The 16,665-nt window shown below is 43.6% G+C and overlaps 1 protein-coding gene across 2 annotated transcripts in view; it reads right to left on the bottom strand.

Moving 5' to 3' along the window:
* Positions 1 to 4,010: 4,010 nt before the first annotated feature.
* itpr2 (inositol 1,4,5-trisphosphate receptor, type 2) overlaps positions 4,011 to 16,665 on the bottom strand; it is a 108,546-nt gene continuing 95,891 nt past the window's right edge. For both annotated transcript variants that reach the window (XM_072695630.1, XM_072695631.1), the window contains 2 exons: positions 7,637 to 7,798; positions 4,011 to 4,655 (listed from right to left, as the gene is read on the bottom strand). In XM_072695630.1, the coding sequence (XP_072551731.1) occupies positions 4,572 to 4,655; positions 7,637 to 7,798 (246 nt within the window). In that variant the 3' untranslated portion in view covers positions 4,011 to 4,571. The remainder of the gene's footprint in view (positions 4,656 to 7,636; positions 7,799 to 16,665) is intronic.

Below are 16,665 nucleotides of genomic sequence, written 5' to 3'. Positions count from 1 at the left end.
TATTGAACCTGTTGACGGTGTAAGCTGTTGGAAAACGGCATTATGCTGCCTTCAGAAGTTCGTACTGACAAACAGTTTAAAATCAGTTATCAGGGCTCAATGTTGCAGTGGTGGCTCAGCGGTTAGAGCACCAGGCTATCGATAACAGGGTTGTGGGTTCGATTCATGGGCATGGCAAGCTGCCACTGTTGGGCCTTTGAGCAAGGCCCTTTACCCTCTCTGCTCCCCGGGTGCTGGAGTTGGCTGCCCACCGCTCTGGGTGTGTGTGTGTGTACTCACTGCCCCTAGTTCACTAGTGTGTGTGTGTGTGTGTGTGTGTTCACTACCACAGATGGGCTAAATGTGGAGGACACATTTTGCTGTACAGTGACAAATACGTGCACCTTTACCTTTTTATGTTCCCCACTCGTAAATATGAGTTTATGGTGTTCATCATGGGCATTCATACATAAATACAATATTTCCTACCGGATTCACGTCCGCTGCCTGATTTGTGCCGAGCATGCGTGTACATGTGCAGGGGGCCGCGGATCATGTAGCCAACAGCAATCTGTGCTGCCCACAGATGATCACCAAACGATAAAGAGCTAACATGAGCTAGACGTTTGAATGTGACAGTCTTAAGCAGGAGGGTGGTTCAGTGTAGATTAGCTTATGTTCGCTAGCTTACATTATAAGTTAAGCTAAAAAGCCCAGGACTTTAACACTGGTAGATGTCTCTGACTCTCGTTTTGAGGCAGATAAACAAACAGGCAAGGCTGGCTACCCAAAGTCCCACACATGCTGACATAGTCTGCTAGCCAGCCAGAAGTTTCCCTGGAGCAGAGAAGCGCCATTTTTTATGGGCTACAAGGCCACACAGTGTGAGATAATGGGTCACGCTGCCTCACTTGCTGTTAATTCTACACGGCAGGCGTTCGCATGTAGGTAAGAACTGCGCGTGGCAGTATGAATGCTTCCTGACCTTCTTCACACTGTTTAACAGCATTCTGCTATCAGTGGGCTCGCCTGCGGCCTGCTGATCAGAGTGTGTGTGTTTGTGTTCGTGGCAGTTGCCACCCTGCTGTCTTCTCCTCCCAGATGGAGCCTTCTAGAAACGCTGGACGTTCTCCTGCTTAAATGACAGCTGTTAGTGCTACGAGCTCAGTCAGGGGCTAAATTTAACCGGTGTCACAGAGACGGCACAAGCAGCCACGGGCCTCGCGTACCAATCTGCCATTTCTGGAAGCAGGCCAGGCCTCTGCCCACACATATATTACTAAACCCAAACACGTGATTTTAGGAATGGGGAATTTTCAGGGCTGTAGTCTTTTCCATGTTTTTCCAGGTTCTACAGGTGATCCGTCATCATTTACACACGTCTAAAAAAAAACTTTACACTGAAGATTGATGCTGCGATATGTAGATATATACTTATATATACTTTCATAATTCAAATATTTCTTAGTTTATTTAAAACAGGGTTTCAAATGAGTGATTTAAAGAACCACCTGGTCAAAATGCATAATATTTAAGAGGCCCTAGAACGTCAACTGTCTTGTTCTTGGCATAGCTAATTATAGGATTCCGGGTTTCTACATGAACCAGGCCTCAGGGCCGCGTCTTGTCCTGTGCCAGTTTCCTCAGAAGCAGAGTCCAATCTCAACACGTGACAAGGATAAAGCCAGAAAACTGAGTGGATATCTAAGCTAAAAGCTAAAAGCTAACACTCTCCATCATTCTCTCCCTCCAAAACAAACTGGACTTCCTTAGCTAATCTAACCTGGAGCAAAACATCGGAAGGGAAAGCACCGTCTTATTTTATTATTATTATTATTTTTAGCTTAATGCTTATCGACCAAACCTGGGCGAAGTGACTGGGAGCATTGTTAGAAGCTAACATGGTTAACAGCCCACTGCACTGAGAGGAGACACTAAGACTCAGGAGTAATGACGGAGTTGTAATTGTAAAAATGTTAAAACTAATGCTACAATATGGGGCTCCTGTGAGCTGCTGCGGTGCCATTAACCAGCTAATAAAAGCAGAGCTTATTGTGTGTTTTTTTTTTTTATTATTATTATTTTTTTTTTACGCTCCTTAAAAGTGAAATCAGTGTGTTTCTTTCTGAGGCAAAATATCAGGGTTGTAAACAGGGTTGTAAATCTTAATCTGAGCATTTTTCTACCTTATCAAAATCACACGTTTACTATTCATACATCAAACAACAACTTAAGTACTATATATATATTAAACACTATATGATAATGTTAATAAATGCGTTCATTCGGCATCTTTTACGCAACTGCCACAGGCCTTCATTTCATAAGCCCAGCTGGACAGCAGTTACAAGCAGGTTTAGGTTTACTCACGTAAATCATTAACCCATGCCTCCAGACAGAGAGAGAGAGAGAGAGAGAGAGAGAGAAAGAGAGAGAGCGAGAGAGAGAGAGAGAGAGAGAGAGAGAGGAGGAACTCGGGACTATAAATACTCAGAGATGGTAAATGTCACATGTCACAAGTGTGGGTCACTTTGTAGGTGACTTCAGACACACACACGTGTATGTGTGTGATGACAGGTGCACTGTGTAACACAACAAGTCACATGACAGTCATGCATTTCACATTCATGCATATTTATTACAGTATCTTGACCACATTAAAACACTCTCTCCTTTGAGTAGAAGATAACAAAAGACGTTTCTTCTTCGGACGTACAAACTGCTCTCACTGCTGGCGTGAGGCACTTGTGCAAATTCAACCCCTCCAAAAAAAAAAAGGAAAAAAAAAGAAAAAAGAAAAAGATTTAAGGTGACTTCTAATCTCCTTGTCTCGTGATCTGTTAGTAGCTTTTCCCCTTGAAAGCACATTCAGATTTTACAGTGTGATAAAGGTTGTTCCTTTTATCTGATTGACTGACTTTGCCCATATCAATATTTAACACCAGTTACGCAAGCAGGAGCTTTCAACCACGCCTGCTGTTCCCTTCCACAACAGTGTACTGTACCAATCTAGCATTCACACTTACAAGTACATTCACCTAGTCATTAGCCTCACACACATACTCACACACTCACATATATAATTGCTCTATTATTTACTGTACAGAGTTAGATCTTTTGTTTTTTAAGGTACGTCCGGTGCAGTGATTTGCATGGCAGGCACATTTTCGGCGTTCAAAAAAAAAATGGTACAGTTGTAAACTATAAAAAACCAAATAAATACAGTACTGTGCAAGCGTTTTAGGCACCAGTGAAAATCTGAATAATAAAAAAAGCTCCTTATCTGGACAGCAAGTATTTATTTCCTCAGTAAAACTAATATTAGACTAAATTAGAATAAATACAAACAACATTCATACAAAAAGAGTTGTGGTTTTCCATCACTGTGTTCATTCAAACATCTCCAAAGCTCATAGGAGTCTAGTACTATTTATAGTTCTCATCCAACCATATCAGCCTGGTTTGGTAAATCGGTGCTAAATCTGGCAAGCTGGTGATGGAGTTGAACACATCCACACACTGGCTGGGCTGGAGTGTCCAGGAGAAACCTGGAACCGAGCTTTGTTCTTCAGACTAGCTCACAAGATCTCAAATTCTTGGTCCTTTTTACTGTATTTCTGTTTACCTGCACTAGTTGTACTCTGCACTCTATTGTGATCTGGGGTTTCGGCTGTATAATCACTCTTATTGCTGAGATAAATGGTTTAAATAACGTGCTTAGGTGCCTAAAACCTCTGCACAGTACTGTATGACTGCAACCAAATGAGTGTTTGGCAGCAGTAGCTGGCACTGGCACTGAGAGGGAGATGAAACGAGGCTTTTTTTTCTCTCTTTTTTCCAGTTCTACAGTCTCTTTCTGTCTAAAGGACATGAAGGACACTTTAGTCAGCAGTTCTAATAAGTACGCCACGGCGCTCTAAGGCACTTCGAAAGCAACTCCGGCTACATGCTCTGTTCTGAAGTTCACCTTGAGTTACGTTGCTGCTCCAGTTACTGCCAGGAGATACGACTGCAATAAAACAGTACCACAATTAAAACATGAGTAATACTTTATAGTTAAAATTTCACAGACGCCGATTCCATAAGGGATCTGCACTATGCTCTCAAAAACCAGGGTGCTTCAAAGGGATCTTTGAGCGATGCCATAGAAGAACCACTTCCTTTTCATAAAGAAGCATGGAACATGGTGTTTTAGAGTGTAAATAACCTTGCAATCAATCATACAGTGTGTGAAGGTGCTTGAGATCTTTACAAGGTTCTTATGGAACCATAAAAAAATTCTTCCATTGCATCCCTCAAAGATCCCCCTGAAGCACCTTGATTTTTAGAGTGTAGAGATGGACGTAGCAATCAATACTGGATATAAACAGTGTGTTCCGTAAGCACGAAAGTAGTTCTCTGGACCATTCCACCCAGCGTTTCATCTTCAAGTATGCATGAAGAAGCTCAAGGTTGGGACAGAGCAGTACAGTTCAGTTCAGTTCAGGCAGTGATCTAGGCTGGGATGAGAGGCCCATTGTAATGAGATGATGTGATGAGAGTAGTGCTGCTGAATGTTCATGGGTGCGCATTTGTTGTTCGTGGTCCTGCTCTCAGTGTGCAGGGGGCATATGATGGTTGGCTTGTGATGAACCCAGGAAGCCCATCCTCTGCTTGTTTTTCCTCTGCTCCGTCATCTACAAGTGTACACACACACACACACACACACACACACACACACACAGAGAAAGAAAGAGGCCATTCCATCAATCAGCTCAGCCCTCAGAGGCAAGCTCAGTGCAGTAGAAATATAGAATATAGGGCAAGAATTTCTTTTAGATCTTCAGGCCTTTGAAGCCTGAAGACGCAAATCTCACAGCAAAGGCTGGATTTTTTTAAAAGTACAGTTTCAAACGTCCTTCATTTCAGAAGAGGTAAGTTACAATAGCATGCTGATGCCAAGAGCTTAGCACACACACACTGATCTCTGCCCAAGATCCATGAGCATTAATTTGTGGGAAAGATCCAGCAAAAATCTAAAAAATAAAAGCAATATAATATATAATAACCTCAAACACCAGGTTTTAATGAGTTTATTCTTATATTGCATTTCTGTTGAATTAGAATTAAACAATATAACATAGAAATGTACACTAAATGGACAAAAGTATTGGGACACCTGCTCATTCATTGTTTCTTCTAAAATCAAGGGTATTAAAAAAACGTTGACCCTGCTTATGTTGGGAGTAACTGTCTCTACTGTTCAGGGAAGAAGGCTTTCTACTAGATTGTCTACTAGAGAATTGCTGTGAGGATTTGATTACATTCAGCGACAAGAGCGTTGCGTAAAATATGTTATAGAATGCATTTATTAACATTATTATATAGTGTGTAATATATATTATTTAAGCCTTTGAGGTGAAGATGTTAGATTATCACACCCCACCTCATCATCCCCAACTCATCCCAAAAGTATTGGATGGAGCACCATCCTTAATTCCAGAGAACACAGTCCCGCTGTGCCCATGTAATGCACACCTGGCATTAGCATGGTGCCAACAGGTTGTTGTTTATCTGCTCCAGAGAGTTCTATTCTATTGGCAATGTCTTCACAGGAACAAGGTCTACAGATAATTTTCTCGGTGTCGTTGAAGTTAGGTAGCAGGTCGGTCTGATTAAGTAAGTAAACACTGCAGAACTGTGCAGTGCTGGAATGTAAGGTACGTGCAATTTGGAGAGAGCTAGGCATGTTCACACACTGCTGGGCAAAGCTGCTGTCCTGCCTGCTTCGGCTCAGCAGTAATTCAGCAGGGCTGGAGCAGAGAGGTGAGGAGGGTCTGTTTAATTAGGCCTGGCCGCCGAGAGAGAAATCGCTTTAATAAGTTACTTAACATCTAGAGCAGCTGGGGGAATTACAATCAGGCCCCGGCGCGTGACCACCAGCAGCCAAGAAGGCCCATCCCCTACACACCGAGCGTGACTGCCTCACCTGATGAAAGGGTGTGCTCTGGAATACTGCCATTCAAAGAGTTTGCAACAATATGGGTGTACAGTATACTGGCACTCACTGACTAAAGAAAAATGTATTAATTGTTTGAGAATTTTCAGACACTTCCTTTGGTGGTTCTAGCTCGTAACTTGAACCTCCCTTTCAATTTTTGTAAAGATATTTGGAAAAACACAAATAAATAATCATTAAGTAATAATGATTAATAAAGTAATAAGGGGAAAGTACAACAATATATATATATATATATATATATATATATATATATATATATATATATATATACACAACAATATATAGTATATAAATCCAAATATATAAAGATTGATTATTGACTATTAATAACAAAACATTACTGTTTCATAGGCCCTAAAATAGAACCTTGTGGAACTCCACTGGATATGCTTAATAGGCTTATCAAATAATACACTGTAGTTTCTGCACTAGGATTAACAACAGAATAATTAACCTATGGTTCAGTGGGTTAAGACACTGATCGCAACACTACTGTGCAGTATTATTTATCATGAGACTTTGTATTAAAATGATACCAAAAGCAGTAAAGAAAGGTTTAGCTTTCCTTAGAGCCACTGTTTACACCTGCAAATAGTTTTGGCATAGCGTTAAACTGTGAGCTTGATCTTCCTTATACAGCAGTTTAATCCATATATATGTTTATATAAATATTTTATCAATTTTTCTCCCAATTTGTTTCTGCCTATTAACCCACCAATTTGTAGCTTCCTCTAGCACCAGCTATGCTCCCGACACTACAAAGAACTTAACACGTCTCCTCTGATAGAAGCGGAGCCTGTCACCGCCTACTCTCAAACTGTAGCTAACAGGCGCCTTTTAAGAGTGATGGGGGGGGGGCATGGTCAATTGTGCCCTCTCTGACTCCGGCCGCTGATGGCAAAGTGGCATGGCTCAGGATACAAACTTGCAACCTCCTTCACCGGACAGAGAAAGTCTGCTTAAAGTTGGAGGCGAAGCAGTGACTGGCCGGCAGTCCATTATTTTACAAATGGCCAATTATCAGTCTGATCTAAACAATAATTACGGTTGATTGCACACAGAGCCACGCTCAGCTGTTGTAGAGTGAAAATGTCTGCAGTGTGAAAGTTTCTCACAGTTTCAGCAGAAAGTAGAAACTGGAGTTGCTGAGAAAGCTGAGGACACAATCAGTGATCTAAGTAGCCTTATTCCCACTGTACTTCAGATAAGGATAAATATTATATAAAAAAAGCTTGATTATTGCTTATACTCATTAGTTATCATTAACATTTTCAGCCCAGGAATTCCACATTGCTGCATCATTAGCAACAACTACAAAAACAAACAAAGCTAGACGTGTTATCTAGAGCTGAATCAGAACCCAGTATACTGAAGTATAGAGGATGCGAACAAGGCCAGCGTTGTTCGCGAGGGATCACATGCAGGGCAGGCAGGTGACTGAGGAGACGGGACGTGTCTCCAGACAGCTCGAGCGTGGCAGGGTGCTGCAGGGCTCTGAGATGCTCCATCAGAGATTCAGTCAAGGAGCAGGGCCTCTCAGGTAGTATGCTCTGCTCTGTGTACACACCTGTCCCACTGACCACTGAGGCCTATCTTAGAACACGTGTTATAGAACTGCATAGCGCAGCCTGACGGGTGGTTGTGTGTGTGTATTACCTGCTCTTTGAGTTCAGCCAGCTGTGCAGAGAGCTGTGATACGAGTGTGACCGTGATGTCGAGCTTCTCTTGCAGCGAGCGCATCTCATTCTGCTCACTCTCACCCGCGCTCGTCACCAGAGACATGGCCTGCATCCGCGGAAACCAGTCCAAATTCTTCTCCTGAGAGTGAGAGAGAGGGGGAGAGAGAGAGAGAGAGAGTGAGAGTATGTGTCACAAACTTAAATATTAATCAGAATAAGTGTAGTACTGCTTCTATTACTAAGCTAAGGAATGAAGGGTAACAGTACACCGTAGGGCCCATGAGGCTTCATAAGAGCATCATGAGACTACATAAGCCTTTCATGACAACTGGCTTTCACCTATATATACATTTCTAAAGGTTTATTAAATCTTCAGTTGTTATAAACGCTGCATTTGTAAGTATTGCAAATATTTGCCACTATACTATGTACAGCGAACACACACACACACACACACACACACACACACACACACACACACTAGTGAACTAGGGGCAGTCTGCACACACAGCCAGAGCGGTGGGCAGCCAACTCCAGCGCCGGGGGAGCAGAGAGAGTGAAGGGTCTTGCTCAAGGGCCCAAAAGCGGCAGCTTGCTGAGCCCAGGTATCGAACCCACAACCCTGCCATCAATAGCGCCGTGCTCTAACCGCTGAGCCTCCACCGCCACTGGACTTCCTCACTGGAAGCAAACCGGAGCTCAACACACATCCGAATGGAAATCGCCAGCGTCTTTTTTTTTTTTTTACGGTGAGACTCCAGAAAGCCAAACCTGGGGAAGCAAGTGGGGCAAAGCTAAAAGCTACAATGTCTTTGGCTTGCTAACAGCATATCACACTGAGTGGACACAACGGGTGGACAGCGTCACTATGCGGTAACTAGGGAATAATTACAGTGTTAAAAAAATATATATATATGGCAACATATGCGGCTTCTGTGAGAGCTGTGGTGGTGCCGTAAACCAGCCAATCAAAGCAGAGCTTATTTTATTTATTTATTTATTTTAAAACACAATCAGTGTTTCATTCGAAGGGGAAATAACAGGGTGGTAAACAGGCCTGTAAAACCACATCTGAGCACTGCACTGAGCATCTTCAGTACCTTTAATTGACTATTGTACATGGTGTCACATGTGCTCAGTGAATGTCTACTTATGTTTTTACAGCTGTGCGTGTGTTTGCGTGTACTCAGACAGTACTAGAGACAAGAAGGAGAAAACAGTGAGATGGCTGAGCCACTCATCAGATGCAGTTATGTAAGGTGCTTTTCACAGCCAGGCTGATGGGAGCACTGCAAAGGTGCTGTGAGTTCCAGGATGTGGCCATCCTCAGAGGTGGGAACAGAGAGTCTTTCGCTTATGCAATCAATCTCTCTCTCTCTCTCTCTCTCACACACACACACACACACACACACACACACACACACACACACACACACACACACAGAAAAAGGAGCTTCTGAGAAAGCCACATATGTTAAACACCATGTCCTTCCAAGCATCTTCTGCTCCATTTTTCAGTTTTCCAACACCCCCCCCCCCCTTCCCCCCTGAACATGACACACACATGGAAGGTACACACCGCTTCCTCTCTCGAGCGCAGTGTCCGAACCACAGGCTGGTCCGCCGTCCTTTCCAGATTTTTGCATTCCAGGAAGCGGAGAGTTTATGTTAGGCGTTCTCATGACAATTGCCACTCATTAGTTTCGAGCCATGGTGCATTATGGGAACTGAAGTCCACTTTTACAGACATTGAAAGAGGAGGCCTCGGGACCGGGTTAAACAGGGACAGGCGAGGAGAATGCAAACTGTGTGAGCAATGATGGTAATGAATCGGTCCATTTTGCAGACCTCACACCCTCAAGATGCCCCAGGACTCGAGGCGGATTGAGGGGTGGGGGGCTGGGGGGGGCAAGAAAGGCAAACAACCGAAACAACAGGCTTCTTTTCTTTCGGCCTGCGAAAGAAAACTCAGACAGCTGGCCCACATGGATCAAACAAGCATCATTTAACCTCCAATCAGTTCTGAATAATCCATTAAACATGGAGTACAGCCGTGGAGATTTTGAGGGTTGAACTGTGCAAAAGACTGGCAGACGATGGAGTCCTACGGAGCACGGTGATTTTGGAATCCTGGAATCAGGGCGATGGTCTTTCAGGGAAAAGCGGTCATTAAAAGGCAATGAGAAGGAAAAACAAAGAAACTAGCCAATCGGAAAATTTGAATGAGGTCAGCAGCACATACAAGCCTCTTGTTTTCCAGATGATCAGGTGGTACAAGAATAAGGAGATTAATAAAGATGATTTATAGAGATATTAACTGAAAAATTAGCATCAGAAACACGTTTTAAAGCACTGCTGTAGACCTCGTGAAGCCCATCCCAATGCAAATTCAAGCAAATAATTACAGAACGTTTGTTTTTCAGCTAATTCAATTTTCAAATTTTACCTTTGACTTTGGTCAACAATACACACCGATCCTTAAAAACATTAGTAAATGAGCTGAAGCTGAAACTGATTAAAAAGTGTGTACGATGTTTAGTCTATGGCTTCCCCCCCACCAACCTGTTAACTATTTATGCTGGGGTTTGAACTCATAAAATGTGCACGTATTTGCACGTATTTGTCACTGTACACTGTACAGCGAAATGTGTCCTCCGCATTTAACCCATCTGGTAGTGAACACACACTCACACACACACATGTGTTAGGGGCAGTGAGTACACACACACACCCAGAGCGGTGGGCAGCCAACTCCAGCGCCCGGGGAGCAGAGAGGGTAAAGGGCCTTGCTCAAGGGCCCAACAGTGGCAGCTTGCCGAGCCTGGGAATTGAACCCACAACCCTGTTATCGACAGCCCGGAGCTCTAACCGCTGAGCCACCACTGCCCCATAGTCTACTCACACTTGATGAACAAGCAGTTAGACTGTAGGGCTGGTTTAGAGCTGTGAAATTACACAGTTTCTGAGTAAATTTACCTCCCTGTTCCTTCTTGGACACTATAATGTACATGGTTTCCTCCTCTAGAGTGGCCTGACTGTCTAAGTGTCTGCTTGTCAAGAGCCAGGAGATCATAAGATTGAATCTAATTAATTAATTAGTTGGAATTCTAACCTGCCTTTGGGAATAAACAGTAAACAGGCACGTGGACTAGAAATCTATGAAATGTACAAAATACTAAAGAAATTTGATCTGCAGATAATTTACTAATTTTTTCAAACTCAGCTCAACTAATAAAAGGCAGTTAGATGTTCTGACTAAACTAAGTTGAGGTAACTCAAAATCAGGTAAATCAAGCCAAGTTGCACTTTCATCAATTCTGAGTGGATGACTAGTCATATTAGTTAAGGTTGGAAACTTCACATTTACCCAGTTTATATTGTTTCCTGAATTTAAACATTTATACCAATACCTGGTACACTGGTATACTCTTTCTGTAAAGTTAAACTTTCTGTAAAATTTAACTTTGGCAGTTAATCCGCAGTTCACACGTGTGCTTCATTCATTAGCATTGGCTGCATAGGCATAATGCTAATGTTAGCGGAAGCTGTTGCAGGATACTTGGCTTTCAGCATCCCAAATATGGTACACTCCTCAGCTTTTTGATATTGTGATCTTGTGTTTGACCAGGTTGGACGTTTTTTCATGGCCTGCTCTTCATTTTGCATCATAGATATTGCAGAGAGCGTTGTCTGCATCAAGTTCTGCATCAAGTAAAATGGAACCACATATAACACCACTTTAGGCCCGCCAGTGCCTGACTGTGTGTTATGTGTGAACCGCAAATTAGCAGCGATTGATTTGATGTGAATCAGACCTAATTTCCTTCGGGCCCCTTAAAAGCATCGACTTTGGTTCCCAGCCCTAGCAGTCCATTCCACAGCTGCCTAATTTATGCATGTGTAAAACTTAAAGTCCTGAAGTAAGCAGCTTACTGAAGACATTAAAAACATATATGCATATTTCACATACGCTGTTCCAAAGAACAACCCAACAATAAAACTGAGGATGAATCAAACTTGAAGTTCTAAAGTCATGAAAATGTCTTCCTGTGAAAGTACAAGCACTGTATCGGCTACTGCTCGACAAGCTGAGGGACTTGGAGACTTATCCTGGGATCAAGGGGCAAAGAAACTGGATCAGGACATCCTAATTACTTAGTATGCTGAGCAGTCTCTCCACAAGACTGTCTGGGTTCTATCGGGGAGCTCAGATGGATGGTGCTATGCTGCTGAGAGGAGACTGCCGAGCAGACTACAATGCGAGTGTGAGGGACTGAAAGTCTTCATTAACTTTCACTCCACTCCACTACTGCAGCAAGCTTGGGCTCTGGGGAGCAGAAAGGTATTGCAGAAACCCCGCTGAACACAGAAACACACACACACTCGCACACATAAACCTGTGTACTCATGGGAAGTAGTTTGCCGCAGTTTTAATACATCTTTGAACTGAAAAACTTCTAATATCGGCCTTTAATAGCAAGACTTAAGACTTAAGCTCCTCCCGCAGAGCGCCTGAAAGTGACACCATGCCGTCTCGCCAGCGCCTTAACTCAAAAGGCACATGAGGCCACGGTCGGCATGCAAGAAGTTTGTTTACTGTCAAACAAGTCCAACACAGTCAGCCACCAACTGTAGAGGGCACAGACCCGCAAGATGTTGTCCAAGAATTAGCGACTGATGATTGTCCTCCATCAGCTCACCGTCTGACAGCGGTGAGACTTGTCGGAGTGGAGCCTGCTTGCTTTACCTACTGTCCTGACTTTGGTTACTCTCATCATGTGGTGAATAACTAGGCTGAACAGCCAATCAGAGAACTGTCGCATTGCCGACTGCCACTGCTTTAGTGTAGATTGGCCTCTGTAAGCCAGTTGGTTACTGAACTGAGCATGTATGCACATGCAAACACAGACAGGTGTGAGATGTCCAGCCTCTATTAAAATGCTGTTAAAGCTCGTGGGTCAGCTGAACAGACAGACAGAGGCGGTCACGTGTCAGCATAAAGCTGCCTGTTTCAAACAGAAGAGCACCTACAGCTCACTGTCATCAAACCAGCCCCGAAAATAGCAGCGTGATTGCCATAATCAGTCTGATTAGCAGAGCCAGTCGCTGCAGCCGCTTCAACAGTTAGCTGCATGCATGCCTGCATACATACACACACACACACACACACACACTTTTCAGCTCTCAGAATCCAGTGAGAGGCTCTCAGGTAGTTCACAATAAAAGATCCAGGAGAGAAAGGGAAATACAGAGAGAAAGAGGGTGGGATTAGAGAGAGAGGATGTAAGAAACTGAGAGAGAGAGAGAGAGAAAAAAAGAGAAAGGGAAGAGAGAGAGAGAGAGAGAGAGAGAGAGAGATGAGAGAAACAGATAGAGAGAATAGGAGAAAGATTCAGAGAGAGGGACAGAGGGAATAGGAAAGAGATTGGGTGAGAGAGAAGAGACATAAGAGAGAGAAAGGGGGAGACAGAGACTGGCCGAGAGACAGAGAGAGAGAGAGAGAGAGAGAGAGAGAGAGAGAGAGAGAGAGATCCCACTGGGAGTCAGTGACCTTTGCACTGTGCTGGTGATCACGAGTCCAGGGGCCAGCGTCTTCCCCCCTCCTCCTCCTGCTGCTGCCAACGGTGCATGACGACGGTGTTGCCTAGGAGATGCCTGACTCACAGTGTGATAATGAGTGGCTGGGCAGGGGTGTGTGTGTGTGTGAGAGAGAGAGAGAGTGAGAGAGAGTGTGTGTGGGACAGGAGAGCACGTGTGAGGAAGGGCTGAGCTATTAGCGGGCCACTTGAGATGGGTTACATAACACTGCTGTGGCTGCTGCAGTACCTGCTCACTCTCTCCAGCCTGTGTGTGATAATTACACACACACACACACACACACACACTGCAATATCTCATTATGTGTGTGTGAGTGTGCAGTGCAGATTATATATACACACACAAACACACAATTACACAACAATCAACCAAAACATTAAATCCTATGCAAAACAAAAGTCCTAATATTATGTAGGCGCCCCATGTCCCACCAAATCGCCTCTGGCCTGTCGAGGCATGGACTCCACAAGACCTCTGAATGTAGCCTGCGGTATCTGGCACCGTGACGTTAGCAGCAGATCCCTTAAGTCTTGCAAGTTGTGAGGTGGCACCTCCATGGATCACATCATTCAAACTTAGGTGCCCTAGATCCTGTCGGTGGTTCAGCATTTGTCCTTTTTTGGAGCACTTTTGGTAGGTACGGACCACTGCAGACCAGGAACACCCCACAGCACCTGCCTGTTTACTGGCTGGTCACTTGCTGCCTAATATTTATATCGCAGTCCTGCGTCAGTCCACCCGTCAGTGGTGCTAATGTTATGGCTGACTGGTGTAAAAATTGTGTTAAAAACACAAACTTCAGCTAAACATTTTCTTAGTTCAGAGACACTTTATCAGTGTAACTGATGTGACATAACACACATGCGCGCATACACACACACACACACACACACACACACACGTGCTGGACTGCAGATGTGAAGCTGTGTCAGCTCTGTCTCAGTGCACCAGTGGCTCCCCATGAACAAATGAGAGCTGCAAAATCCCCACTGTGTGACGGAGTGACAGTTTATCTGTCACAATTACAAAATGAGACGCCCACCCACCACAGCCCACCCACACAAGCCTCCAGCACTCATATATCCTACACATAAAACAAGCTCCTTTCATAAAGTATAAAAACTATTATTACTTTATTTCTTAATCTTTACTTCTCTTTTCAAACCAACCGGCCATAACATTAGTACCGCCTGCCTAATAGTGAGTAGGTCCCTCTTGTGCCCCCACAACAGATCTGACCATTCAGGACATGGACTTCACATGACCTCTGAAAACATCCTTTGGTATCTGGCACCAAGATGTTAGCAGCAGATCCTGTTGTGGTGTACGATGAGCCTTGGGCGCTCATGACCTTGATGCTGGTTCAAGGTTGTCCTTCTTTGTAGCACATTTGGTAGGTACTGACCAGTGCACACTATAAAAGCCCAACAAGACCTGCCTGATGTCAAACAAAAGCATCTACATCTTTACAGCTTTACAAAATGCCGCCCAAGAGATTCAAATACACTTAATTCAACAATGTTTCCCATAGAAAACTCACAGACGTCAAAGAGATTCCTTAGACCTAGCATTTTCACCTTGCAGCTTCAAAACCGGAACCTCTATCATTGCCACTCCAAGCTGGAACTCTGCTACCAAACTAAGGAACTTTTGGTGAAGCGGGCTGGACAAAACCCGCGAGTCATGTTTGTGTAAAATGCCGGAAAACTACTCCACTGCCTCAGTCGACATGATTCTTTCACTTTCAGTACTGGTTCTGGATCTCGCAGCTTGTCCAGAAAGGCATGTGTAAAGCATGTCCTTTTTGAGGGGCAGCTCAAAGTGCAAATACACTTCGCGACTGTAGGTGGAGCCCAGGAGCTAAATATAATCTAATTCTTAAATTAAAAAATAAAGTTTTGGAGTGACCAAAAAAGTGTTAAACATGAAAAAACTCCCTTAGAGGCTCCTGTGCCTTACTGCAACTTTACACACTCTCCAAAGCAGCTTCATTCGGAGGCTCCTGAGACGCTGAATGTGGATGAATGTGTTGTTGAGTTATTTATATAGGGATTATGCACATTCATCAAAATCAACAAAGTAAATGTGCCAGTGTTAGCCAACGGGCTAATGTTCCAATGCAGGCCTGAAGCCTGAGGTCTGATGTCATTAGCCCAGACACAATGAACGCTGCACAGACAAACAGACAAAACAAACAACAAAATCAAGAGTACAGAACCGACATTAATGTCACTGTTCACTTGCCTTCAACATAACAGCTGCTCATAAAAGTGATGATATAGGATTATAAATAAGGTTCGGCATTCAATACGATGTGTCCAAGCGTCTGACCACTAGTGTATTCCAAAAACCATTCCAAATAGCAGAGGAAAAAACTTGTTGTCCATTCTCATGATGTTCTGTTCTTCCAGCAGAAATTTGCACTGGAACAAGAACACAGTCTGAACACAGGCTGTAATTCAGTCAGGGCAGTAATGAGGAGAGCTAATCAGGCAATTCTCCACAGATTATTTAGTAAATGAGGGCGAAACCAAGATGTCCTGTTATAAAGCATGAGTTAAGAAACATACTTGACAGCAGTATGCCTCACACAATTCAACGTTAGAAAAGCAACTAGTCGATTACTATACATTTAAAAACATATATAATTTTTTTAAATAAAAACATAAATATCTGGTCTGACTTCATTACACACTCAATTTGTGCTTCACAAAAACTGAAAAACAAGTAACACTGAGCAAATCCTCAACCTCTCCTCCCCTCCACTCGTTAGCATAACATCAGCGGCCTCCTTAATGAGCTGTTAATCACTACACCACTTGTAACGTGCACTGTGAGAGAGCAGGTCAGCACACAGAGGCACACACACATGCATGCACAAGGTTATGCACAAGGTCACGCACAGAGAGATAGAGAGATGCACGTACGCACATATAGGCATTTACTGTACTGATTGAAAATGCACACATATATACACATGCCCCTGAATACCTACAACATCAGCATCAAGCGTGTTAAGTAATAGACCGTGTCTAGTCTTGTGTGTGGCTCTGCACTCATGTCATGGTGGTTTAACAACACTTTAAGGGTGTAAGACTCTGCAATCATGGCCTAGGGGTCGCGAGTTTGAAAGCTGTGCCATGCTGAGCCATGCTGCTTTGCTACAGCGTCTGAAATCCCAGAAAATGGGTCCGTTCATCATGAAATTTTGAGTTAAATGTAAAGAACAACCCAATTCAAACTCTCAAAAAGTGAAAAACAGGACTAGCCAACCCCGGGTGTGTAGATGGCGCTCTCTACCCTGCTAGACCTCCAAGCATGCTGGTTGCCTGTTTCAAACAAGAGGCTTGCTTCACATGTATTGGAGGAGACAAGTCCTAACCGCCCAAGTCTCGGGAGCTACAAATG

The sequence above is a fragment of the Salminus brasiliensis genome, chromosome 13 (genome assembly GCF_030463535.1).
Source record: "Salminus brasiliensis chromosome 13, fSalBra1.hap2, whole genome shotgun sequence".
NCBI classification, from domain to species: domain Eukaryota; kingdom Metazoa; phylum Chordata; class Actinopteri; order Characiformes; family Bryconidae; genus Salminus; species Salminus brasiliensis.
Note: the sequence above shows the minus strand (reverse complement) of the source record. Positions and strands in the feature narration are given on the sequence as shown.